We start from the raw sequence: 27,398 nt of genomic DNA on the forward strand, positions 1-27,398 counted from the left end.
GCAGCAGGTGCACTGTGCACCGGGACACAAGTACTGGTGATACTTACATGAGCATCAGGTGTAGTGCACCAGGACACAAGTACTGGCGATGCTAACACTAGCAGTAGGTACAGTGCACCAGCACACAAGTACTGGTGATACATGAGCAGCATGTGCAATGCACTGAGACACAAGTACTGGTGATAATTACATGAGCAGCAGGTGCAGTGCACCGGGACACAATACTGGTGATACATGAGCAGCAGGCGCAGTACACCGGGACATAAGTACTGGTGATACTTACACAAGCAGCAGTGCACTGGGACACAAGTACTGGTGATACTTACATGAGCAGCAGGTGCAGTGCACCGGGACACAAGTACTGATGACGTTAACATGAGCAGCAGGTGCAGTGCACCGGGACACAAGTACTGGTGATACTTACATGAGCAGCAGGTGCAGTGCACCGGGACACAAGTACTGACAGCTACTGCGCATGCGCGGTAGAGAAGTGCCGTTTCTGACTGCGCACGCCCAGAAGAGAAGTGCAATGTGCTACTGCGCGAGCCCAGGATAGCTCCTTCGTGCCTTACTGCACATGCCCGGGAGAAAGGTGTCCTGTCTTACCACGCATGTCAAGAAGTGTCGTGTCTTAACCGCACACCCTCATGAGCTAAGTGCGCCGTGTCTATAGTACGCATGCCCATTAGATAAGTGGCGTCTCTTTACTGCGTAGGCCCATGATATTTGTGTCTTTGCAGCGCATGCGCGAGAGATAAGTGCACCTGCTGGTAAGATCTTGTGTGCCAGGAGAACGCCGTCGCGGATCCGAAAGTTCTTCTCATAGACAAAACATAAACCTCACCGGAAGTGTCTGGACACCACTGTTTGGCACATGCGCAGACTGCCCACAGGCATCCGACGTAACCAGGAACTACTTTCGCAGATGCGCAGACAGCCCAGTTACCAAGAGGAGACCTCCTCTCTTCCGCACATGCGCAGACTGCCCCAGTTACCGAGAGGAGACACTACTCTCCCGCACATGCGCAGACTGCCCGAGTCGCCGAGGACGAAAAGGAGCCTTTGTTTGGGCCTCGTCGGAAACTGAAAAGGTAACAAGGAGCCCGGAATTCTGTTATTTCACCTGCGTTTCATGTAGGAGACACAAACACCAGCCCCCAGCCCCTTACACAGCTTCAGGCCGAGACACACTGGACTGAAGGGAGCTCTGGGGGTGATGCAGCCGGGGCCCCCCAAAAGAGGCAGAAACTCATTAAAAGAGAAAGAAGCAACAACCTACACAAAACAATCTGCACTGCCTCTCACTCACTCCCCTCCGGCGCTGTCACTCACTCCCTGCACTGCCTTTCACTCACTCCCTGCACCCCCTCTCACTCACTCCCCTCCCGCACTGTCACTCACTCCCTGCACTTACTCTCACTCACTTCCCTCCTGCACCTCCACTCACTCCCTCCACTACCTCTCACTCACTCCCCTCCTGCACTGTCACTCACTCCCTGCACTCCCTCTCACTCACTCCCTTCCTGCATTGTCACTCCCTCTTACTCACTGTTTGCACTGCCTCTCGCTCCCTTCCTGTACGGTCAATCACTCACTGCACTGCCTCTCACTCACTCACTGCACCTCCATTCACTCCTTGCACTGCCTCTCACTCACTCCCCTCCTGCACTGCCACTCACTCCCTGCACTCCCTCTCACTCACTATTCCATTGCCCCTCACCCACTCCCTGCACCTCCACTCACCCTCTGCACTGCCTCACACTCACTGTTTGCACTTCCTCTCACTCCCTCCCTCTCACTCATTATTTCCATTGCGTCTCACTCCCTTCCTGCACTGTCATTCCCTCCCTCTCACTCACTGTTTGCACTGCCTCTCACTCACTTCCTTACTGCACCGTCACTCACTCCCTGCACTGCCTCTCACTCATTGTTTGCACTGTCTCTCACTCACTCCCTGCACTGCCTCTGACTCACTCACTCCTGCACCTCCACTCACTCCCTTCACTGCCTCACACTCACTCCCCTCCTGCACTGTCCTTCACTCCCTGCACTGCCTGTCGCTCACTTCCTGCACTGTCACTGACTCCCTGCACTGCCTCTCACTCATTGTTTACACTGCCTCTCACTCACTTCCTGCACTGCCTTACTCATTGTTTGCACTGCCTCTCACTCACTCCCTTCCTGCACTGTCACTCACTCCCCACCTCTTAACCTTTTCCTGCAGTGCCACTGAAACCTCTTCCTTAGAGGAAGAATTTCTATTCTGTCCCCCATGATCTCCATGGATGCTTGTAGTGCTTTGTTTATCCCACTATGTTACTCATTTATGTACACAGTTTGATGTGCTCCCAAATTGATCTTCCCGTGTCGTTATCTTAGGTCTCCCTAGAGACAACTTGCTGTTCTTGTGAACTTTAGGTATAAGGTAAAACAGACAGTTTTGGTTAATATGTCTTCAGGAATCTGAGTTCATCATAGCTAATGTGTCCTTGATCTCTTCATTCCACTAAATCATTAGGGAAATCTTGTTTTTCCTTCAGATAATATGCCTTCGCATCTTTTTTATAGCACTCAGTATTTGAAAGTTGACTATATGATTCCTGCATATACAGCTCAGTTGGCTGTAGCACTGCATTGCCACCTTTGTCATGCACCTATGACACAATCTTTGTTATCTCTCAATTTAGTGCTGGTCTGTTTATGATTATCCACTGCACTGTTGAGATGTGGCCAATCTCTTCCTGGTTGTTTTTATTTGCAAACTGCAAAGTTCTCTAATCACTGTTTCTTAAAACACATCTATGCTATCGGGTGAAATAATGAGTACGAAGAGTGGTCCAGTGTTTTGCTTTTCACTAATAGTAACCAGTAGTTGAAGAGGCAAACGAGTCCGATAGACCATCGTTGTTGTTGGCAAAGTACCCAGAGGCAGTTAGTGCAAAAGGTGTCGCCGTATTCAATGGAGGAGTTGGTGTTTCTCGCGGTGGTACACTGTAGATAGCACCATCCTCCACGTCAGTAATCATTGTGACTCGATCAAATGTTTCTAAGTTATTTGTTGTCAGTGCAACTAATGCAAGATCATCATCCACCCTCCCCAAGATCAGAGAGGCAACAGTGTTGGTATAGATAACTTGAAGCGGAACATCTTCCCCAGTAGTGAGAGGGATTCGGGAACTACTGGACGTTCCTGTTGGTCTGCTGTGCAGAATCGGCCACATGTTGTAACTTGACATTGTCAATAGAGACAAAGCGATTTTCTTTGGCACCTGGCAACGGTGGTAAAATAACAGTTCTCGTTCCGTGTATCCCCAACACAGGGACTGGTGCTCGATAAGAAGGGCCAACTTCTTTTTTCACTGCGACCTTTTCACGCACAAGAGCCCCAACTTTGGGAATCCAGCCAGTAGGTGTTACTGGCACATCCTTAATTCCTGTGGAGGCAGCACTTTTAGAAGAGTTATCTTCACAGAACTGTTGTAATTCCTGCAAAACAGTGACACGATCATTTATGTCAAAAGGCGTTTCCGCTGCCTCCACACCAGGACTATCAAGATCCGGAACAAACATTCGTGTTCCGAACAGGCACTCATATGAAGTACGACCCCCCAGGGACCTTCTAGGCAGGTTATTCATTGCTCTCTGAACTCCATACAGGTGGGTTAGCCAACTACGACCTTACCTAAGACTCTGGCTGTTAAGGAGTGCTTTAAATCGCGGTTTAATCGCTCCACGACAGAATTTCCCTCAGGATGAAATGGAGACGAGAACTGGAGCTGGACCCCAACGAAGCCATGGTGGGCCTGAATGCCCTTGAGGCAAAAACAGGGCCCTGGTCCGAATGGAATGCTGCAACTGTATATGTACCGACAAAGACACACAAATCTTTAATAACAGTTCGAGCGTCAGCCGAGCGATGTGGCCACAAGCCACCCAAATCTGGAGCAAGAATCAACAGCGACTAGTATATATTTGTATGCACTATCCGGTGTAAGTGGACCGCAATGATCCAAGTACACACATTGTAATGGTCTGTTGGATATTAAGAGGGGTGTCTGCGGCGGGCGCTTAGCTGTTGAAACTTTAATTTGTTGACAGATGTCACAACAAAGGACATACTGCTTAGTCTCTTTATAGAGACCAGGCCACCAGTAACGGGCCTGTAATAGTGAAATTGTGGCGGCCACGCCAGCATGTGCAGATGCCACTCCCTCATGTGCTGCATTAATCAATTTTGGTCTTACAACTTTATTGGGGATCTCGCGTATGCCTACACTAGGTATTTTAACCTCAGCGTTGAGCATACTTCCCATGAAGTATTGATATTTATTAGGAAATCCTTTAGGATAGGGCATGCCATCAACCGTAGCTTTTATGGCAGCCAGAATCTCTGTGTCTGGTTTGGAACTCGAACGAGTCACTGCGGCCACAGTGGCAACTGCCACTGCCAACTTTGTGGCTTCATCAGCCAAAGTATTCCCAGCAACGTGTATTCCAACACGCTGGTGTCCAAGAGCATGTACAACATGGGCTTTGGGCAGCGTCTCCTTCAGGTCTGCTACCTTCCCCCACAGTAGTCTCTGTTTTATGGTGTTGCCTTTTGAATCTCTGAACCCATTCAAGCGCCAGTGATGTAGGTATTCATTAAAAGACTGGACACAATACGAATCACAAACAATCAGTGTGAACTTTGTCGGATCTGTATGTTCTAATGCCATAAATAGAGCTTTCAGCTCAGCCAATTGTGCCGTACAATCCCCTAAGGTTTGTGTATAAGTATGTTGGGGCAGAATTTCTCCCCCTCCATATGGCCACTCACTACTGCACATGCAGCAGAATATTGGTGTTTTGTTCCCACCGCCGGTTGCGCAGAGCCATCGGTGTACATGACTACTTGATATTGATCAATAGGCAACGTGTCAGAGGGAACAGGATATTCAACTTCATTATGCAGAAATTCTTGAGTTTGTAATTTTGGGTCGAAAATGTAATCTACATCAGTGGCTATCAAAGACGTAGCCCACTGTATCCATCGCAGGTGCAGTGCTTTTGCGCTCGGAACGCTAGCTTTTGTAACAGCCTCCAGGCCTGGAATTGGGGAAACGACAATAGACACAGCAACAATTTATAACAATATAGTGTATTTTTATTAATTTTTTGAGTCTTTGATCATTAAAATCATCCAGAATGTTCTGGAGTTAGAGATTTTAGAATGTTTAAATACTTTTAAGTGCAACCACAAACAAGCATTGGCAAACATAAAGTAGGAAAACTTTTGGGAGGTCTGGAAAACTTAGAGTGTTCGGGCCCGGCTTGGGTGACCAAATCCGACAGGGACGAGCACCAGATGGCCAGAAAGGATACTTTGCACAGTTGGCTGCCCTCCAGGGCAATTTTTAAAGCAAGTTTCCAACTTTGAACACGACCGCCATAGGAAACAACCGAGTATTCCTGATGCTAGGTACAGCTAAGATGCTCACAAGGATGCTCAATTTGTGGTCCGGTCAGTTGGGGTGTCTCTGTGGTTCTTCAGTCCATGGGTGATGTGGGGGCAAACCTGGTCACGTTGATCAACGTCCCTCGAAGTCCTTTCTTTTGCAGTAGTTGCACAGGTGCTGCTGTACTACTGGGGCAATACACCGTAGTTGGAGGCAAAACATTTGGCGGGGGCTTGTCCCCTTGTAATCCAACAAATCTGGTCACTGATAGCTCTCCTGGGTCTAGCAGTCTTTGTTCTATCTCTGATTCCTTTGTTGGTGCGCCCGGGGACAGGTAGTAGGGAAACTTCCACAGAGGCTACCAATTTGTCAATTTGGGCCCTTCCAATTCTTGTGTCCCTGATGTCAGTTTAAGGACCAGCCACCTGATCCTTGGAGTCACTGGAGTTGGTAAAGTTTGGAAATCAAGTTTTCCAGAGGTCAAGAGCCACAGGCAGGATCCCAGCTCACTAGGTCAAAAGTGCAGCAGATGCAGTCCTTTCAGCGGTGCAGCTTCTCTTTGCACAATCGAAAGCCAGCAGGATAAGCCTTCTCCTGTCCTTTCTTCTTTTCCAGTGGTGAACTAAGGGTAAGGATGCCAGGGTTGCCCATTTTGTCTCAGAAACATGCCTTTAGAGGACCACGCGATTACTGGCCAATGGGCTATTGGGTCCCCTCCTCTCTGTTGATGCAGTTCCTGTGATGTGTGGCACCATGCTATCCCAGAAGTGCCCCTTCTTTCCCCTTCCAAAATGGCATGACCCTTCCTTGGTTTTGAGGAGCAGGTTACCCATCCTCTGGGTGTGGCTACCGGTGGGCTACATGCCCATATCAAATCTGCTTCTAACAATGGTCTCCCCCTCTTGGCCCTGTCTGCTAAATGTCTGCAGAAATAAAAGGCATACTGCTCAGGAGTGTTGTTCCCAGCAACTCTTCAAAGGTGCTTCGCCTGAAGCTCAACTTTTACGCTAACACTCTTTGCACCCTTCCTGGGGAGGATGTCACACCTCGCTCCATGGCTAATCCCTTTGTTCCCAGGTAAGGGAGTCATTCACACATCTCCCCAGGCGGCCAGTTTAAATGGCTGTTTTGAGGCCACTATACTAGCTGCAGTGCAAGGTAGCAACTTTTTAAAAGTTGCATAAAATTAATAGTGAAATTAAATCTGATCTGACCATCAATCGGATTTAATTTCACCATTAATTTGATGCCTTACTTGACCTGGTTAGGTGGCTCCCTTCAGGAATTAGACGTGTTTAAGGGTAAACCATTTAACCCTGTGTTAGCTAATGGGGCTTCTAATTTTCCCCAGCAAAATGACAATTTGGAAGTGTTGCTGGAAAGATATATAAAAACATATGCTTTGTTCACAAATATATTTTTCCCTGCCATATGACTTTGTAGCCCTGCTTTAAAAGAGTCTGACACTGCCCTTTCAAGTATTCAGTGGCACCCCGAAGTGTCTCTCACGATTTGTGCACGCAGTCTGGCACAAACAGTGCTGCGGTCCTGTGTGGACACTCTGCCTTTTATGTCTTGGGTACCATATATTAGGAACTTATAAGTAAGGCAGTGCTTGCCAATTGGGGGGTAGCCAAAGAAACATACTTTTGTATAGGGTTAATCACTGGCACTGAGGTATGGTAAGCAGGCCTCAGTGAACTCTTAAAGTAAAAAAACAAGCAGCATCGGTTCCAAAAAGTGGTGGTGAACATGCAAAAGGATGCATTTCCTTACATTTAGATTTTAGTAATCTGAAAAGGGTGGCATATAGCATTACAAATAATGAATCATATGTTTACTTAAAGCTGAAACTGAGAACACAGGGGCTTGGCAAGACAGGATGGAGTATTGTGACTTAATTATCATGTGATGATGTGTTTTTCTGTTCTCTCTTCTTCCTTTCACAGGCACTTGAATATCAGAATGGGGAGAAGACCAGCTCCAGGAAAAAAAAGAAAAGTACAGTGTTCACCTGAACCCGTAAGAGTCACACTTCCATCTTCTCCTGTCCATAATGTTTCAGCTTCAAGATCCAAAAATAATGCTGAGAGGAACCATCAGCTGGAGCCGCTATCTGGGAACCTTCCCAATGTGATCCTTTTATCTATGCTAGAGAAGTTGGATGCCAAATTGGATAACTTTCAGAATACCCTAGAGGATTTACCGTCTAGGGTCGCTGGGCTTATGGAGCAAATATGGATAGCACGGGATCAATATCACCTTGACAATGGTAGTGTGTCTTTGGAGGTGGTCAGTCCGGTGACGATTGGAGAATATTCTTTCAGTAGGTCCACTCCGGTCCCTCTTTCAGTCAGAGCAAGGGAGCAGAACCAATACCTTCAACCTACACCCCCATACGGGTGTGAACCACAGCAGAGCCAGCTCCTCAAACCCATGTCTCCGGATGGCTGTGAACCACAGCAGAACTGTACTGTCTCCAGGTGTCCTCCCGATATTCCAGTCATCCCAGGTGAGCCAAGCCTTGGTCTTCTGCCAGTGACTGATGATGAACAGGAATCACAGCAGGACCAGTACATACAACTAGTGATCCCAGATGAACGCAAACCAGAGGAACACTTGAAGAAGGAACCATTGTATGCAGACAGTTGGGACCCACAACAGAACTTCTTCATTCAGCCATCAATTCACGAAGAGCATGGGCCACAGCAAAACAACTGCAGACAGCCAGTGCTCCCAGATGAGAAGGAACCTGATGAACAAGAGCTGTTGTGGTTTGATAGCGAGGGTCCACAGCAAAACCACTGCATACATCCAGCATTTCAAGAGGACCAGAGTCTACAGCACAACGCATCCCTGCAGCAGGTGCTCTCTGCACATGAACAACATCAGAGCTGCAAGATGGAGCCAATGCACCCTGAAAACCCCGATCAGGAGTATGACCTACAACAACCGTGTACTGATGCGCATGGCCTGTCTGTACGCTCATCATTCTTGGCAGAGAATACTGCTGATAGGGGTGAAGCTATCACCACAGATCCATCAGAGAGAGGACATATGGAATCAGATGTATTGCTGTCCAAAGACATTCCAGGTATTTGTTTTGTAACAAGTGGGTACTAAACTGTGTAGTTCTGAAGGAATTTAACATAAAATTCTCCCAAGTGGATGTTTCCAGATTTTTAGTAACACCTGAAGTGGGCTGAATCTGAGTTGTGTGGAGTGGTATCTTTGGGGGGGCCGTGATTTGGGTGAACCCTCACAATTTATGAATACACCTGAAGTGGTTCTGTACCTGGTATCTCCTCTATTTCCACAATTGAGCTGTTCCATACTCTTCAGAACTAAGCGGAGAATTGGGACTCTGCATATGAAAAACAATGAGCATTCTGGTCCATGCATAATAGTCCACATTCTGGTCTCAGGAGCTCTGAGGAATTAGTGGCAGAATCTGGGATTGCACCCCAAGCACCTTCGTACTCCTCGTCCTTTAAGTGTTAGATGCAAGTGAGATGTTAATCACTGAGAGTAAAAGACAGTGTCCTTTTTTCTTGCTAGTGCATACTAAACATATTAAAGATGGCTCAGGAGGGGAGGGGAGGAAGACCGTGTGTAGAGGAGAAGGTGATGTGTAGGTCAGGCTTGGTCTGTAGTGATGGAATGGATAGGGCAAGGGCCATGGCATCTACAGTTTTTTCTTAAACATGGACTGTTTTACTGTACTTTGTAAGGACATATGTGTAGAACTGGTGGACCTGCAGGTCAGAGAGGGCCGGTTTAAGTCCCCAATATCAGCAATACCAGTAACTCTGCTGCGGGGTGGTTGAAGGTAATGGTGATTTTTCTGAGATATGTGGAATTACTGGGGAAATATGACATCTGCTTCCCCCGATAATTCTAGAGTAGGATGATTTCTGAAGAAATTGTTCGCTCTATGACCATGTCTGTGCGAACAATAGCTTTGCAAATTCACATGCATTTCTTAGAGTCGATTCATATTTTCGCCATCTTTAGATGGCTAATGTATCTTGGCGCCTGTGTAGACTATCCAATGTACATTACGTTGAATGCACTAAATGGTGCAGTACCCTGTGTTAGGATAATCCCAAAGCATAGTCCTCCACTTTGATATCTGCCACCAAAGAACCTCAGATACACTCACTGACTACTCTGTTCATCCTCTCTGCTTGCCCATTACTCTGTGGGTGATAAAGACTAGTACATTTATGGCTGATAACAGTTCCACCAAAAAACAAAAAAACTCCATCTCCCTCAAGACAAATTGTATAACTTTTTCCAGTACCAATTCACCGAAAACCCACTTTGGCACATACAAACCTCACTTCCAACCACCTTGGCATGTAGTCCACAAGCACAATGGCAAATTTCTGATGCACATGAAGCATCTGAAACAGATCCAAAAAATCAGTGCAATTATCTTGGACTGGCTGCTTGCAACCAACCCAAGTGCTGTTAATTAGATACAAATCAAAAAGGACGCTCAGTGAGGTGCAACACATACGTATCTGATGCATTATGAATTTAATATAACAATAGCACAAGCACATATATTGGCAATGATAGTTAAACAGTATATATTTATATATATATTTATACATAGAGTGTTTTTTATTCAATGATGGTTATAGTTAGAGGTAGATCATAAGCTGGCTACAATAAGTCATGATGCAGTGAATTGAAGTAATTCTGTCACTGAGACTAACAAAGGAGAATCCAGCCTTTCAACCTAGATACTGCCCCCAATGGCCAAAATAGTCTCAGAATAATATATAAGCACTAAGTACACTACTAGCACAATAGTAGTGAAACACATAGAGGGTCATTATGAGTTTGATGGATTGAACATACTCTGCAAGAAAGTTTAGAGATCTTTGTAGCCTGACCTTATTGCAGCTGAACAGTACCAGATTGTCCGCGTAAAGTAGGTGTGTCAATGAGCACCCTCCCAGGTGAGGGGGGGGGGGTGAACGTTTCCGGCATCCAGAGCAGGTGTTAGGTCTGCCATAAATATATTGGACAGATGAGAGCGAGTACACAGCTTTGTTTCAGGCCAAGGGTTGTAGAGATTTTCCTTGAAAGCCTTGTGCCATCGCCCATCTTTATCCATACCCATGTGTCTAAGTATAGAGCAAATATTGCGTTGAGAAGGGGGGCCTGAAGGCCCCATTGCATAAGCTTGCTCCAGAGCAGATATCTGTTCACTCGATTAAAGGCGGCTTTGAAATCGATGAAGCCAAGATCTAGTTTCCTATGCCGCCCTTTACTCTGCTGTACCAGGAGGGAAGTTACTAAGATATTCGTCGTAGTACCCACTCCTTTCCTGAAGCCTGTTTGTTTGATGGGGATGATTTTATATTTTTGAGACCATGTTGTTAGTGCAGCAAGGAGCAGGTAGGCGTAGGTCTTTTCCTCAATGTTAATAAGGGCGATTAACCTGTAGTCCCCCGGATTGGCTCTATTGCCACCCTTGAAGATTGTATTGATTATAGAGCCTTGCCAGCTCTCAGGGATGCCTCCTCCTAAACTTGCTTCTAGGTATTAAGGAGGTTAGCACTTCTGAACAGAAGACTGTTTCTTACCTAAAAATGACTTGTGGAAGGCCATTTGGGCCCGGGGCTCCTTCCCAGTTGGCCTTAAGGAGTGCTCGGTAAGTCCTATCACACGACTGGGTGAGTTTGATCATCTCCCTGTTGTCCAGTGAGATGTTTTCTGTGTCGGGTGTCCATGCTGGCAGTTGCGGGGTGTTTCTCCTGGGGTTGTGCTTTGCTGTAAAGATTGTCTTAAAGTGACTTACCCAGGCCTTTTCCGGGATGTTTGAGTTGTTAATTGAGTTTCCTCTCATATTTAGATTATTGATAACACTCCAGAATTCCCTGTGATTTTTCCCTTTAGCGGCATGTGTTATTTTTAGTCAAAAGGAGCTCGTGACTTTGTCCTTGTCTTTATGTATTGTCTTTTGTGCGCTTTCTTTGAGTTCTTCAGTTGTTCCCAGAGTAGCAGGTTGCCTAGGCATGCCTTCAGAAGTCTCGCAAGTTTCCTTTGAGCTTTTTTGAGGAGTTGAGCTTGTTTTGAGAGGTGGGCCGGAGTGACTCGACAAGTTGGCTGTGATGGGTTGTGATGGGAATAATGGTCCAGTATTTTCACGCAGAAGTCCTTCCAGGCATCCATTATGTGTTCGTGGGTTTTAAGGTTCTCCAGCATCTTCAATTTTGCGGATAAAGATAAGGCTTCTATTGTGGCAGATGACCAGTGTAGTCTCTTCAAGCTCGTTGACTCTATTGGCCCCATTTGTGGTAGGGCAGGTTCGTGAACAGACAAGGAGGACCTTAGGGTCAGGATTTGATACGAATGGTCACTGGAAATGGTATATTTTATTTGAAATTGCTGTACTAATGGGGTCAGGGGTAACGTGACTAGGGTGTAGTCTAGAATAGACCGTGAATTAGGGCCGTGGAAGGTGTGGTTCGGGGGGGGGGGTCACCAGTGAGCTTCTCGTTTAATACCCATAATTTGAGGTATTCCAGTTGTGAGAAAGTAGCCTCTTTCTAGCCTTGTTACCCCCACTTTTGGCCTGTTTGTGAGTATATGTCAGGGTGTTTTCACTGTCTCACTGGGATCCTGCTAGCCAGGGCCCAGTGCTCATAGTGAAGACCCTATGTTGTCAGTATGTTTGATATGTGTCACTGGGACCCTGCTAGCCAGGACCACAGTGCTCATAAGTTTGTGGCCTATATGTGTTCCCTGTGTGATGCCTAACTGTCTCACTGAGGCTCTGCTAACCAGAACCTCAGTGGTTATGCTCTCTCTGCTTTACAAATTTGTCACTAACAGGCTGGTGACTAAATTTACCAATTCACATTGGCATACTGGTACACCCATATAATTCCCTAGTATATGGTACTGAGGTACCCAGGGTATTGGGGTTCCAGGAGATCCCTATGGGCTGCAGCATTTCTTTTGCCACCCATAGGGAGCTCTGACAATTCTTACACAGGCCTGCCACTGTAGCCTGCATGAAATAACGTCCACGTTATTTCACAGCCATTTACCACTGCACTTAAGTAACTTATAAGTCACCTATATGTCTAACCTTCACCTGGTGAAGGTTGGGTGCAAAGTTACTTAGTGTGTGGGCACCCTGGCACTAGCCAAGTTGCCCCCACATCGTTCAGGGCAAATTCCCCGGACTTTGTGAGAGCGTGGACACCATTACACGCGTGCACTGTACATAGGTCACTACCTATGTACAGCGTCACAATGGTAACTCCGAACATGGCCATGTAACATGTCTAAGATCATGGAATTGTCACCCCAATGCCATTCTGGCATTGGCGGGACAATTCTATGATCTCCCAGGTCTCCAGCACAGAACCTGGGTACTGCCAAACTGCCTTTCCGTGGTCTCCACTGCAGCTGCTGCTGCTGCCAACCCCTCAGACAGGTTTCTGCCCTCCTGGGGTCCAGGCAGCCCTGGCCAAGGAAGGCAGAACAAAGGACTTCCTCTGAGAGAGGGTGTAACACCCTCTCCCTTTGGAAATAGGTGTGAGGGCTGGGGAGGAGTAGCCTCCCCCAGCCTCTGGAAATGCTTTGATGGGCACAGATGGTGCCCATCTCTGCATAAGCCAGTCTACACCGGTTCAGGGATCCCCCAGCCCTTCTCTGGCGCGAAACTGGACAAAGGAAAGGGGAGTGACCACTCCCCTGACCTGCACCTCCCAGGGGAGGTGCCCAGAGCTCCTCCAGTGTGTCCCAGACCTCTGCCATCTTGGAAACAGAGGTGTTTGTGGCACACTGGACTGCTCTGAGTGGCCAGTGCCAGCAGGTGACATCAGAGGCTCCTTCTGATAGGCTCTTACCTCTCTTGGTAGCCAATCCTCCTTCCTAGGTAGACAAACCTCCTTTTCTGGCTATTTAGGGTCTCTGCTTTGGGGAATTCTTCAGATAACGAATGCAAGAGCTCATCAGAGTTCCCCTGCATCTCCCTCTTCACCTTCTACCAAAGGATCGACCGCTGACTGCTCAAGACGCCTGCAAAACCGCAACAAAGTAGCAAGACGATTACTAGCAACCTTGTATCGCTTCATCCTGCCGGCTTTCTCGACTGTTTCCAAGTGGTGCATGCTCTGGGGGTAGCATGCCTCCTCCCTGCACCAGGAGCTCTGAAGAAATCTCCAGTGGGTCGACGGAATCTTCCCCCTGCAACCGCAGGCACCAAAAGACAGCATCACTGGTCCTCTGGGTCCCCCTCAGCATGACGAGCGTGGTCCCTGTAACTCAGCAACTCTGTCCAAGTGACTCCCACAGTCCAGTGACTCTTCAGTCCCAGTTTGGTGGAGGTAAGTCCTTGCCTCCCCACGCTAGATTGCATTGCTGGGTACCGCGTGATTTGCAGCTGCTCCGGCTCCTGTGCACTCTTCCAGGATTTCCTTCGTGCACAGCCAAGCCTGGGTCCCCGATACTCTAACCTGCAGTGCACAACCTTCTGAGTTGTCCTCCGGCATCGTGGGACTCCCTTTTGTGACTTTGCGTGGTCTCCGGTTCACTCTTATTCCAAGTGCCTGTTCAGGTACTTCTGTGGGTGCTGCCTGCTTCTGTGAGGGCTCCCTGACTTGCTGGGCGTCCCCTCTATCTCCTCCTCCAAGTGGCGACATCATGGTCCCTCCTGGGCCACAGCAGCACCCAAAAACCTCTACTGCGACCCTTGCAGCTAGCAAGGCTTGTTTGCGGTCTTTCTGCGTGGGAACACCTCTGCAAGCTTCATCGCGACGTGGGACATCCGTCTTCCAACGGAGAAGTCACTAGCTCTCTTCTTTCTTGCAGAACTCCATGCTTCTTCCATCCGGTGGCAGCTTTCTTGCACCTTCAGCTGGCACTTCCTGGGCTCCTGCCCACTCTCAACACTCTTGCGACTATTGGACTTGGTCCCCTTGTCTAACAGGTACTCAGGTCCGGAAATCCACTGTTGTTGCATTGCTGGTGTTTGTTTTACCTGCAGAATCTCCCTATCACGACTTCTGTGCTCTCTGGGGGTAGTAGGTGCACTTTACACCTACATTTCAGGGTCTTGGGGTGGTCTTTTTTTCTAACCCTCGCTGTTTTCTTACAGCCCCAGCGACCCTCTACAAGCTCACATAGGTTTGGGGTCCATTCGTGGTTCGCATTCCACTTTTGGAGTATATGGTTTGTGTTGCCCCTATACCTATGTGCTCCTATTGCAATCTACTGTAATTTTACACTGCTTGCATTACTTTTCTTGCTATTACCTGCATAATTTTGGTTTGTGTACATATATCTTGTGTATATAACTTATCCTCATACTGAGGGTACTCACTGAGATACTTTTTGGCATATTGTCATAAAAATAAAGTACCTTTATTTTAAGTACTACTGTGTATTGTGTTTTCGTATGACATTGTGCATATGACACCAGTGGTATAGTAAGAGCTTTACATGTCTCCTAGTTCAGCCTAAGCTGCTTTGCCATAGCTACCATCTATCAGCCTAAACTGCTAGAAACACCTCTTCTACACTAATAAGGGATAACAGTTTCTGTCACACCTAGTGGCATTGGCCTTGCCACACTGGCTGCTTGTCCCCTTACAATGGATAAGTACAGGTAGACAGTTTAAATAAATGGTGTTGAGGCCCAGGCCTACAGGGACACAGGTGCCAGTATCACTTTGGTGACTGAAAACCTAGTGCCTCCTGAACAACACATCATTGGACAACAGTACAAGATTATTGATGTCCATAACTCCACTAAGTTTCTTCCCTTAGCTATAGTTCAGCTTAGTTGGGGGGGAGTTACTGGTCCTAAGCAGGTGGTAGTGTCACCTAGCTTACCTGTAGACTGTCTCTTAGGTAATGACCTAGGGACCTCAGGTTGGGCTGAGGTAGAGTTTTATACCCATGCAGCCATGCTGGGTATCCCTGAGGAATTGCTCCCTCTAATTTCTACTGAAATGAAAAAGCAAAAGAGAGAAATAGGCCTGAAAACTCAGGATCCCTCTCCAACAACAGGTAAAAAGGGTATCAAAGTATCCCCTACCCACCCTGCATTCAGGATAGCATTCCTGTGGTTGGAGAAACCTCTCCTGGGGTGGCACCTGTACCAAGGGAACCATCAGCTGGCACAGCTGTACTCCCTGAGGTAGCAATAACTCTCTGTGGGATCACTAATATTGGTTAGAAAAAGTCCACCATTGTAGTTAACATGGAGCATCCTTCCAACCCTCCCAGAGAAACTTTAGTGCAGCAACCCTGCACTACCTCAAAACACTTAGGACAGCACCCCTGCCCTAGTGTGGATCTCATATGACAGCATCCCTGCCCTGCTCCAAAACAGGAGAAGCAGCATCCCTGTTCTCTGTTACTGCCATATGGACAATGTTTTTGCCCAGCTATGGCTTTACTGAGACAGAATCCCTGTCTGGCATTCTCATCACTAGAAATAGGTGCAGTGGACAATTCCCACTGTTCGAAACTAAAACTTACTGATAGGAACTCTGAAAATATATCTTCACATTGTTGGTTAGCTAAAAAACTTCAAACAGGGTGGTTTATATCCCCACAGGGAAGTAACCATATAGTGGATGATAAAGGGAGTAACCAGTCTATTGCAGAGCTACTCTCCACTTATCACCACTTAGACAATAAAGACTCAACTGGCCAAGGTTAGCCTTATTGTCCTTCAATTGGGGGTGTGTGTTAGAAAGTAGCCTCTTTTTAGCCTTGTTACCCCCACTTTTGGCCCGTTTGTGATTATATGTCAGGGTGTTTTCACTGTCTCACTGGGATCCCGCTAGCCAGGGCCCAGTGCTCATAGTGAAAACCCTATGTTGTCAGTATGTGTGTTATGTGTCACTGGGACCCTGCTAGCCAGGACCCCAGTGCTCATAAGTTTGTGGCCTATATGTGTTCCCTGTGGGATGCCTAACTGTCTCACTGAGGCTCTGCTAACCAGAACCTCAGTGGTTATGCTCTCTCTGCTTTCCAAATTTGTCACTAACAGGCTAGTGACTAACTTTACCAATTCACATTGGCATACTGTGTAGGAGGCTGGACTGGCTTGTAGTGGGTACCAAGGGGTACTTACACTTTTCACCAGGCCCAGGTATTCCTTATTAGTGTAGAGGGGTGTCTAGCAGCTTAGGCTGATAGAAAAGGTAGCTTAGCAGAGCAGCTTAGGCTGAACTAGGAGACGAGTGAAGCTCCTACAGTACCACTAGTGTCATATGCACAATATCATAAGAAAGCACAATACACAGATATACTAAAAATAAAGGTACTTTATTTTTATGACAATATGCCAAAGTATCTCAGTAAGTACCCTCAGTATGAGGATAAGATATATGTACACAAACCAAAATTATGCAGGTAATAGCAAGAAAAGTAATGCAAGCAGTGTAAAATTACAGTAGATTGCAATAGGAGCACATAGGTATAGGGGCAACACAAACCATATACTCCAAAAGTGCTGCTTGTGCTTAACTGCGTTTTTTTTAAATGACGTTAAACCCAATAGCGGAAAGACCTGTTCTGACCAGGTTTCCTGGAGTGCAATTAAATCCCTGTTGTGCCAAGCTTTTGGTGGCGAGCCTGTTTTCAACAATGATTGGGCACCTGCTATGTTCCAGGATTGCAGCCTTAGGTGCTCCTGGTCTGGACGTGCCCGTGATGGTTGTGATTCTCATGCGAGGCGGGGGGCATTAAGGACTCCCGGCAGCCACTTCCAGCTGGCTTTGGCGAGCGGAGTTTGGGTTTGACATTAAATGTGAATTTCAAGTGAGGCTGGCAATTGTTGAGACAGTCAGTGAAAAGTTTCAGTGTACCTTCTGTGCCTACCCGATCAAAAAGATGTCATCTATGTACCGTTTCCAACAGCATATATTGCTGAAGAAAGGATTACGGTCCGTACTGATCAACATACACTCCAGGTGGCCAGCATCCAAATCATGAGCTACTAGTTACCCTTGATAATGCATCTTTGTTTACCAATATTCCCTAAAAGACAGTATTGAATCCCTGAATAGGATCCTTGGCCAGTGGTACATCTTTCCCATCCACTCACACACACACCACGTTATTTGGCCGGGTGGCAACCCTTGTCTGTCTTCACCACCACCATATTGACCACCTTCTTTCTAGTACTATTCCTGCATATTCTACCCAAAGTCCCTAACAAATTTCATTTAACACATTCTTCCCTTCTAGGAAGATACTGTTAGATGAATCTACATGAAATTTAGATTCACATCTGAAACAACAATTATCCATTTTGAAAAATGTCCTCCTTGGAGGTGATGGTTTTGCTTCAACTTTACCGGATGTTTCCTCAGTTCCGTTGTTTAATTCTTTTTTGAATCTTATATGCTGTTTCTTCGACTGCTTTTTCTAATGATAGATCTGTACATGTATTCTATTATTATAGCTCCCTGTCACCAGTGTGTATCCAGTTTGTAGCTGAGAATGTTACCTCTGGTATAATATGCTCTACTCTTAGTATAAAAATCATAATATTGGATTTGATGTGATTTGTGTAATTGAAACTATCCATGAAGTTGACAAAGCTCTTCAAAAGGTGCTGCAGTACTAGAAATCAAGATAGCTTCATTAGCATACTGTGAAGCTGGTACTGACTGGCAGCCTACCTTAAAAAGGTCGCAATCTACCGTTCAAAGAACCTTATTCAAATTATTGATATACAAAACCAGTAAAATAGGCCTTGATATACAACCATGCTTGACTTCCCTATTCAAGGCAAATTTTGAAGTACACTCACCTGAAGACCCATAATGAACAGTAGCACTGAGATCAGAGTGAAGCTCACTAAGAAATCCCATAGTGGACCTGTCAACACCCATGGCCAGCATAATTTTCCACAATTTGGATCTACTGATTTTATCAAAATCATACTCATCACTAACAAAGGACCAAAGAAAGGGACGTAGACTTATCCAGCTGCACATCTGTGCCGCCATCAGGGGCAGGGACATCCTAAATGGTAGCATAGCGCTTAAGCCATGACTATACAGAAATAAACTGAGAAATAAAACTCCTCGAAGAACAAGTTAAAGGAGGAAGATTAATTATTTCCCAGCATTTCAGACATTCTTTGGAATTACATGAGCTCACCAAATCTTCTCAGACTTCTTGCCTTAATATCAACTTCCTGCTCCTAATGGCAGAATGATAATCGCAACAAGATTTGACTTTAGGTTTTTTTCTCTTGGCTTCTCCTTCAAGGCTTCCATGGGCTTTTCGTGAGTTAGTGAACAAGAATCGTCAAATCATCTAGGAGTTAGAAGACTAGTCCTACTGGTCATAATGATGGATTTCACCTCAGTGCAGATGGTAGTAATAGAGGTTGAAATCTACTGGTTTTCGTAAAAGCAAGTAGAAAAATCCTTGATAGAGTTGACTGGGAATAACTTTGTCCCAGCTTATTCCCCATCCCTGATCTTTAATAGAAACTGGCTTGCACAAATTGTGATTGAAGGGTACAGAATTATTTGCCCAGGTGAAAGTAGCATTACTGGATTATGGTCGCTTCAAGAGTCCCAAAACACCTCAAAGTTCAATAAAGAAGGAGCCAATCCCAAGGAAACAAAAATAAAATAAATTACAGAAAAATAGCTTCTCCTGAAGAAGGTGGGCCCACTCAGAGAAAGACTCATGAATGAGCTAGGATCTTCAAGCAAGACCAGGTTGAAGCTGCAAAAAATAGATTTTAAAAGTTCACCATCGACAGAGAGACTAAAATGGTGCGCAACTGGGGGAGAGGAGACCACTTGCAAGCATCCTGAATGGGACCGGGCTCACACTGGTGAGTGTTAAAATCACCCAGAAGCACTGTGGAAAGTAATGCTTATCCAACAAATCTCTTAGCTTGAGTGCATTGTCATCCGGGATAGGGACGGGTTTGCATTAATAAAACTAACAAGCAAAATATTTCCATAATACCGAAATGAGAAGCAAACAGCATGCAAATTCAGGGAACTAGTATCCATTTGCTTAGCATCGGAGGTCGGGCTTAGAGAAATAAAAACTAAGAGACCCTTTTTAGCTCTACCCAAGCCAAAACCTGTCACCTGGACTACAAAACCCTTGTAACCCTCCAGTAACAAACAGTTTGTTGTACCCCAAGTTTCATGTAAGAAAAACACTTTGTGCTTCCTCAGCAAAGAGACCCACCCAGCATTATTAGCATTTTTGGATACCCCAGCCTTATTCCAACTTAGAATAACCGGTTGACCTTAAGCAAACGCTTCCAGAATCCTGTCACTGTGGTGACACTGTCGTCAGAGGGCGTGCCACGGGAAAGTCATTCATTGTCATTGAGCCAACTCAAAGGGCCAAACCTATTTTGGGTAGAAACGCCTTGAGTAAGGTCTCTAACTGCAGCTCCAGCATGAGTAAGTAAGGGTATTTGATGGGGCATTTTAGGAGCAGAGGATTTAATTTTAGGTCTATAAAAATAACACAAAGGGAGTGACTGCTTAGTGGCATGGGTCATTCAAGGATGTGAGAGCTCCATCAACAAATGGCCAGCAATACTAGGATTATTAAAGTTCACAAACGATACAGTCCCGTCCATATTTTAGGGAGCCTGCCTAAACAGCTTACCTTTCGTGCCATAATAATAGATTTTATACAAATGTAGATTTTTTTTCTTAACTGCCCCTCTAACCAACAGAACCCCTAACGCAGGCGACTGAGCAGGTGGTAATGTCTCAGCACGATCGACAAAGCAAACTTTCCCTTAGCCAACCAATCATTACAAGCTGGAAAATTGGATTGTAGTGCCTTTTGCAGTTCATTAAAGTGATTTACATGCATGTCACCCGCAAATTCCGGTGACACCACAACATTGTTATGGTGCCCCGACTTTTGCAACTTTCTTTCTTTTCCGAAGAGGCTGAGGGGTGGTGATGGTAGAACAGAACCCTCTGCAGGTCGCTGGGGGGCTCAACCAAATGTACATTGCCCGCTGTGGGTGAACAGGAGACCTCGCCTGTGGAAGGAACACCCCCTGCAGGTGAAGGCCTACAGCCAGTGATGCGATTGTTATGTATGGCAGCAGATGCGGCTAGACCTTCTTCTACTGAGATTATTTTGTTAGTTATTGCGTCAACAGCAGAAGTCCAAAACTGTTAGAATACTGGAACCCCTGCACTGTTGTTTTCGGTCACAAGGTGCGGGAGGTTGTTTAGGTTTTCCCTGGACACCAGCTAGTGCTGAAAACACATAGAGACTACGGAACTGCCCAGTTGTATCTGGAGTTAATGATGAGCAACGAAGGCAAACGGTGGAGTCGGTAATAAAAAGACAGTGAATGTTAGAGGGGTGGCTCAGCCCAGCCTCCACTGGACTCTGACAGGCGTGGACGGCCTGTCCTTGTCCCAGGCTTCGGCTGCATGCCTCCAACGCTGCAGGACAGTGGAAAGCGCTGTTTATAGCTCAGGCTCTTCTTGTCATCTGGGGCAGCGCTTAGGATCCTGGGATAGGTAGTCCCTGATGCTGGCGTTGGTCTGTGTGATCTCATGAGTGAATGTTAGGTTCAGATCATGTTTAGTCAGTCTCTGGATGACGCTTTCAGCTATTTCCTACGTTCTTCCCACATTATTTTGTGATGTCCAGACCACCTGCTTCTCTCGTCTACCCTTGAATAAACGTGCACAGTTGGGGAAAGCAGGTGCCATTGCTGTACCAGAGGTTTGCCTGTAATACGTACTTTAAATATGAAAATATTGTTGTGTAGGCAAAAGTCTAAACATCAGTGTATATTCATTTTGAGATATTGTTCTATTCCAAAACAAGTGTTTGCATGCGCTTAAACCTTACGTGTGCTATTTACATATATTTCGTGAAATCACATCCTAGATAATGATCAAATTATTGTTTGTTGTAACTGTTGAGTTGCAACAGTGCAAAACACAATACGTCAGAATTTTCTACTCCATCCTTATACAGTGCTTGGCAAGAGATTTTATCCCACATCCCCACCTTATCGGAGGACTTTATGATAATGCTGTTGTCATTGTGTAATGTGTTAAAGATATCCAGATTGTCACGAGGCAGTGAGGAGTTATATGTGGGTTTCCTTTTGAAGCCACTTAGGATACCCTGATCTATCTGTACCCCTCCGTTCTAGCATGGCTTCCCACTCTTCTGTTGCACATGTATTTCCATTATCCTGCCCGATGTTGTTTTAAAGTATCAGTGTCACTTAAACACATTACTGTTTTGGGCTCCGCTAGTCTCCTGTTCATTGGCTTAGGCCTGATTTTATGCGCCTCAACGAGCTTTAGGTCTCATAGAAACAGAAATAGGTCAATTCTACATGGACTGTAGTCAAAGTGCCTACTGGGGCAGGAATATAAGCCAAGGTTCAGGAGATACTCTATATCCATTGTCAGATTGATAATAGAGAGTTTATTCCGACCTATGGTCATGCCTCGACTTGCTCATCACCTTTATCTTCCTGTGAGGCGATTTGTCTTTTTGTCTTCCAGCTGCTCCTTCTTCCCTTCCTCTGTTTGTGCCACTTTTGTTTTGTTTTCCCTCTTTTATGACTTTCCACTGTCCACCCCAGTCTGAGTACCTGTACTCGGCTAATGAAAGTTGCAGTTAGGGTTTCTTCTTCTAGGGGAGTACCAGCAGAATCTCCTGAGTCCGAGTGACCTTCTGAGCTGGACTCCACTGCCAGAAGCTCCTGTTGTCTTTGTGTCAGTGTCATTTTTTACCTCTCTCCTTACCTCATCGTATTGTGTTGCAAAGACTCTTCCTGGTCTGTACTCTTGCTTTTCCGGTTAAAAATGGCTTCTTTTTTTAGCCTTTTCCTCATGTTTTGTCAGTCTAGCTGTCATCCCTTTTATGAAGTTAATTACTGGTTCGTCATTCTCATTCCCTTAAGACCAGCTCTTATTTTCAAACACAACAAATGCGTTGGAGAACTCCAATAGACTGCAGACTTACCAGTGTAACAAAGAAAACAACATGTTAGCAGGCCTTTTCCATCTATGGACAAATAATCAGGAACAAAATCCTCATATCCATCAGGACCGTCCCAGGGCTGGTCCAGTTTAGGACAGAGTTGAGGACTCATGCACTTTAAACAAACTCTGTGCTTGTCTTTGTCCCTGTACAGTGCTCTGCAGCCTTTAGGATAGGCTTGCACCATAGAAATCATATACACATATACATAAAGAAGCTGGCCCCGCCTACACTTACGTTTGATTACATTTGACAAAACTCTAGTTAAAATGTTCGTGGAAGGGTTGAGGAGGGTTATTGCCACCTAGAGGACTGTGGCTCCCAGTTGAGATTTTAATGCATTCAGAATGTGATGGTGGTGGCGTGGTGTGTAAAATAACGACTAATTACCAAAGAGATTAATTCAAGCATTCCATCCATCACTTTATGTAAACTTTAATATGTCACACTAAGTGGGAAGAGTGGGCTCAGATGTGGGTAAGGTGTACACTGTGTCACTGGAACCAAGCTATACCCAGCCGATGAGCCCTTAACAAGGGTGAAAACAGCCTTGGATTGCCTGTGTTCGGTTCAGGGAAGACCTGGCTTGACAGTTCTGGCTGGACTGTTCCCATTGGAGCAAGGTCAAGACCGATTTGTATATAGCTTGGTTCAAACTGAGGTGGTATGGTGTGCGAAAGTAAAGAAGGACTGGGATGTGTCCCAAATAATTACCAAGGGCTGAGATCAACTCAAGCATTCAATCCATCACTTTTTGCTCACCTTGGCACTAGGTTTGACACTCGTGCAAAGACACCCAAAAGAAACCACAGACTCGTTCCATATGCAGAAAAGGTGCCACATGGATTTACTAATCAACATACCTATAGTAGATAGTTGTAAAGCAGCAACATGAGGTTCTGTGCATTCACTCATAAAGTATTTCTGGGTGGGCATCTATGCAAGGAAAGAAACCCAAATGTGCCTAATTATTCTGAAACCATCAATCACACAAATACCTATTTTTCCCTCCTCCGAAAATGTAAAGATTTTTCTAAGTTGTTGCACACCATGATGCCACACCATGGTGCAAATGGAAAATATTACTTGTAATGTTGTCGGGTCACATATGCGCCACCTTCTTGCTGTGTGGGTGGAAAGTATATAGGTTACTCATTTTCACTAAGCAGTTTATTTTCTATATTGCACATGTAAACAGATGTCTGTTTATGGAGAAAACATACAATAATTTAAGTTGGAGTCTGCGTGCTGAAGCATTCTGCATTTCTGCTACAGGATCACGGGTCGTCCTCCATATCGAAACTCAATGTTTGAACTAAACATGTTTTTTCAGAGCCCAGAATGTGACGGCAGAATAGTGCACCACATGTGATCTGCAGTACGACAAGCAGCAAACGATTGGTTACAGGTAGTAACATTCCCCTTCTTTCCTAGATATTAGTCCACGTTTCACGTATTATAGCAGTGTATTTGTTTCAAGAAATATTTCCTGTGTTAACTTTAAGTGTTGTTTGCATTCCACAGCACCACAGTCTCGGAGAGAAAGTCTGAATGGTAAAGAGATACAGCACGCTTCTGCTGGAAGGAAGAATTTTGCTCACAAAATGAATGAAAAGAAACACCAAAGGTCACACAAGAGTGAGAGTTCTAACAATGATGCACTTCTAGGGCCCAAAAGAAAACAGAGAGGCCTAGGAGCGTATCCGTGTGCTGAGTGTACGAAGACATTTACTGGAAAGACACATCTTTTACAGCACGAAAAAACACACACAGGACTAAGACAGTGTCCCTACCCTGAGCAGGAAACCAGGTCTGCTGACGAGGCAACTCTTATACACCATGAAATAACTCACAAAGGAGTGAGGCCCTTTCACTGCTATATCTGTGAGAAAAGCTTTACTCAGAAGGGAAATCTTAAAATACATCACAGAACACATACAGGAGAGAAGCCTTATCAGTGCAGTCTGTGTTTTATGAGGTTTGCTCATGAGAGAAGCCTTGTATACCATCACACTATACACACAAGGGTGACGCCTTATCATTGCCCTGTGTGTGGCAAGGGCTTTGACCGCAAGGAACGCCTTGCAGGGCATCAAAGAACACACCCAGGAGAGAAGCCTTATCAATGCAGTGTGTGTGCAAAGAGGTTTAATCATAAGAGAACCCTTGCACACCATCAAATCACACACAGAAGGCCTTTTCACTGCAGTGAGTGTCGCAAGAGCTTTGATTGTAAAGAACGACTTTTAGGACATCAGAGAATACACACAGGAAAACGCTATGTTGCTGCACAGGGTATGAAAAAAGGTTTAAAAAAAAGGCGGCTCCTCAGCAACATCAAGTAACACATAAAAGACAGAAGCCTTTCCAAAGCACTGCCAAAACAGCATCATTTAAAAAAAGAAAGCTGATCTTTTACGCTGTCTAAGAATGTATAGATGAAATTAGGCCATCTACAGCATCTAAGGATCCATCAGGGCTGGGGTTCTCACTTTCTCAGAGTAGCGACTGTGCAGTCCCTCCGATGTGAGGCAATCAAGTGTGTAGATAGTACCTTCACTGTGTTTTTAGAGTAGTCCAAGTGTTACAAGTGCAGTTTGCACAATTGATGTTTCCGAAGACAACTTATGGAGTTTAATAGAGTAATTGTTTTGGACGCACATTCGTTGCTTGGATTTTTGTATTCACTGAGCTTATTGTTTGGATTAATATAGACTGATTACTCTGGGCCCTATGCCATCAGTGAGTGCACAAGGCTTTCCTTCAAACCTTTAGGTTTAAGCAACTGTTCTAGTGTATGGAGTCATGAAGCATACTGGTGAAGGTTGTCTCCTCTCCCATTCCCCCTCTGCCACCCCACAAAAAAGATCCAGCCACATTAATCTGTGGCCTTGAAGCATGGAACCTACAGATACCCGGTATTAGGCCTTGTGTGAGGCTGCACTGGAGTTACGCAGACACCAGTGTCCAACTCAACACCCACAGCTGGGCATGTGTGGGGAGGGTGCTGTTGCTTGTAGCAAGACCTGGATCTGAAGCTGTAGTGGATCCTATTAGTTTTTATCGGGAATCAGGAGTTCAGTTTAGCCTTTAGGCTTGCAGGTCTGTGTCCCGTTACCTAGTGACTTTTAACCTACGTGGGCTGCTCTGTTTTAGCACCTTTATTTAATTATTTCTTCAAACATGGCTGCCATGTTTATAGTTAGGACGATGTTTATATTACACATTATCAGTGCTACTTCGTAAAGGTGGCCTTATCAGTGTCAGAAGAAGTTACGTAGGTATTCACATTAGGTACTTTCCTACTTATGTGCGACAGTCACCAGAATGTGCTTTTCAAGGAATTGTTTATAGAATTGCCATCCAAGTATTCCTTCTTATCTGTTGTTTGAGAACACACCTGCATCAGGGGTCCCACCACATCTGTATAAATAAATTTCACACAGACAAGGCCATCAGGAGGATTCCTACCTATGCCATCAACGCTATCTATGCTACACGTTGCTTTGATGCAGACCCAGCCTTCGTGTCCTCACGGAGTCTGATCTAGAAACCTCATTCCAAGGTAACGAGGGTTGGGGGCGCTTTCCATGGACATGGCAGTGGCAGGTTAGGTTTATCATACCTAGCTCTCTTATAGGTTAGGGGTTAGGTTTTCCATGCTAGGGTACTAGGCCTATTTCACAACTATTCATACTTTATGTAATTGCAAGATGGTGGGGATTTTGTGTTCATGACTCTCATTTTTACCATTCTGTTCCTTGCGTTGATCATTATCCTAATTATTGCAGCTCATGCACTCTATAGCAGTTTGCAGTATTGTTGAAATAAAACCTATTGTAAACTTCACTGCATCTCCTTCATTGCCTGTGTATGAATGAGACTTATTGCTCATGTCAGAAAACGGTAATCTCCGTTTAACCACAACCTCCCTGAGATGTCGTCTTATTGAGTCCAAGCGTAAAGGTTGGTACAAATCACCTTTTACTGTTGTGTTTGGTGAGGTAATGCTTGTGAGCTGGGAGGGTTGGGACGACAGTTGTGACTTGTTGTAGGATAGGCGTAGTCGCCTACAAACAAAAAAGTGCTGTCAACCTTAAACCAGCAGTCTTGCCTAGAGCAAGAGTCAAACTACGACACAGCGAAGTCAAAGAAAAAGGATGTAAGAGTAACAGGAAAAAACATGTAAAATGTGGCCACTGGAATGAGTCATAAGGAAGCAGCCCCATGAGTGAAAGAAAAGAAACAAATAACGGGAGAAAGAGCACACTCTTCTTGTGTGTAGGACAGAGGCCGTAGCCTAGGACATGTCACCAGTTTCCTTGTCTGGCTAGTCACTGGTGTCACTCAGTCCCCTCTATAGAAAAAATGTAGTTTTAAGATGGCAAACTTGAACTGGGTGCGCACACAGAATACCATAGACATAGGGCTGATCTTGGTATGTATCTGCTTAGGTTGCAATTATCACGCAGAAACCTAGGTGGAAACAGATACAGAGTAAGGGAAGAAGCTAAGATACCAACCTCCATCCAAGAGTTAAGATACCAAGCTACAGACTGATCACTTAATATATGATGCCTCCTTCATATTGATATGTTTTCTGGATTTATCCACAGTATGGTCCGAGCTATAGGTTCTAAAGACCTTCTGGCAGCACAGATCAAGGCCACATGCTAAAATAACAATAGAGAACTAGGTGAACAGTAAACCACAAAGCCCTTTTATTTCCTTTAGGGTGCCATTCTGATTTTCTGAAATACATGAAGTAGTTGTCCACAAAACCATGCTTGGTGCCCTTGATAGCCCAACAGGAGTTCTAAGTTGCAATAAGATTCATAATTAGTAGGTAAAGCAGCGCTCTGTATGTACAAATGTTTTCTGTGTTTGGGTCTACAGGACTGAAGTGTAGACATGAGTTACACATATAGGCCCTCATTACAACCC

At 45.4% G+C, this 27,398-nt stretch overlaps 1 protein-coding gene across 1 annotated transcript; it reads left to right on the forward strand.

The window, feature by feature from the left end:
- The first annotated feature begins 913 nt into the window (after positions 1–913).
- LOC138276095 (zinc finger protein interacting with ribonucleoprotein K-like) lies at positions 914–26,303 on the forward strand. The gene is made up of 3 exons (XM_069219152.1): positions 914–1,091; positions 7,388–8,532; positions 23,979–26,303. Exons 2-3 carry the CDS (start codon positions 7,404–7,406, stop codon positions 24,797–24,799), a joined length of 1,950 nt encoding a protein of 649 aa, XP_069075253.1. The 5' UTR covers positions 914–1,091; positions 7,388–7,403; the 3' UTR covers positions 24,800–26,303.
- The last annotated feature ends 1,095 nt before the right edge of the window (positions 26,304–27,398 follow it).

Source organism: Pleurodeles waltl, unplaced genomic scaffold, assembly GCF_031143425.1.
Source record: "Pleurodeles waltl isolate 20211129_DDA unplaced genomic scaffold, aPleWal1.hap1.20221129 scaffold_37, whole genome shotgun sequence".
NCBI classification, from domain to species: Eukaryota; Metazoa; Chordata; class Amphibia; order Caudata; family Salamandridae; genus Pleurodeles; species Pleurodeles waltl.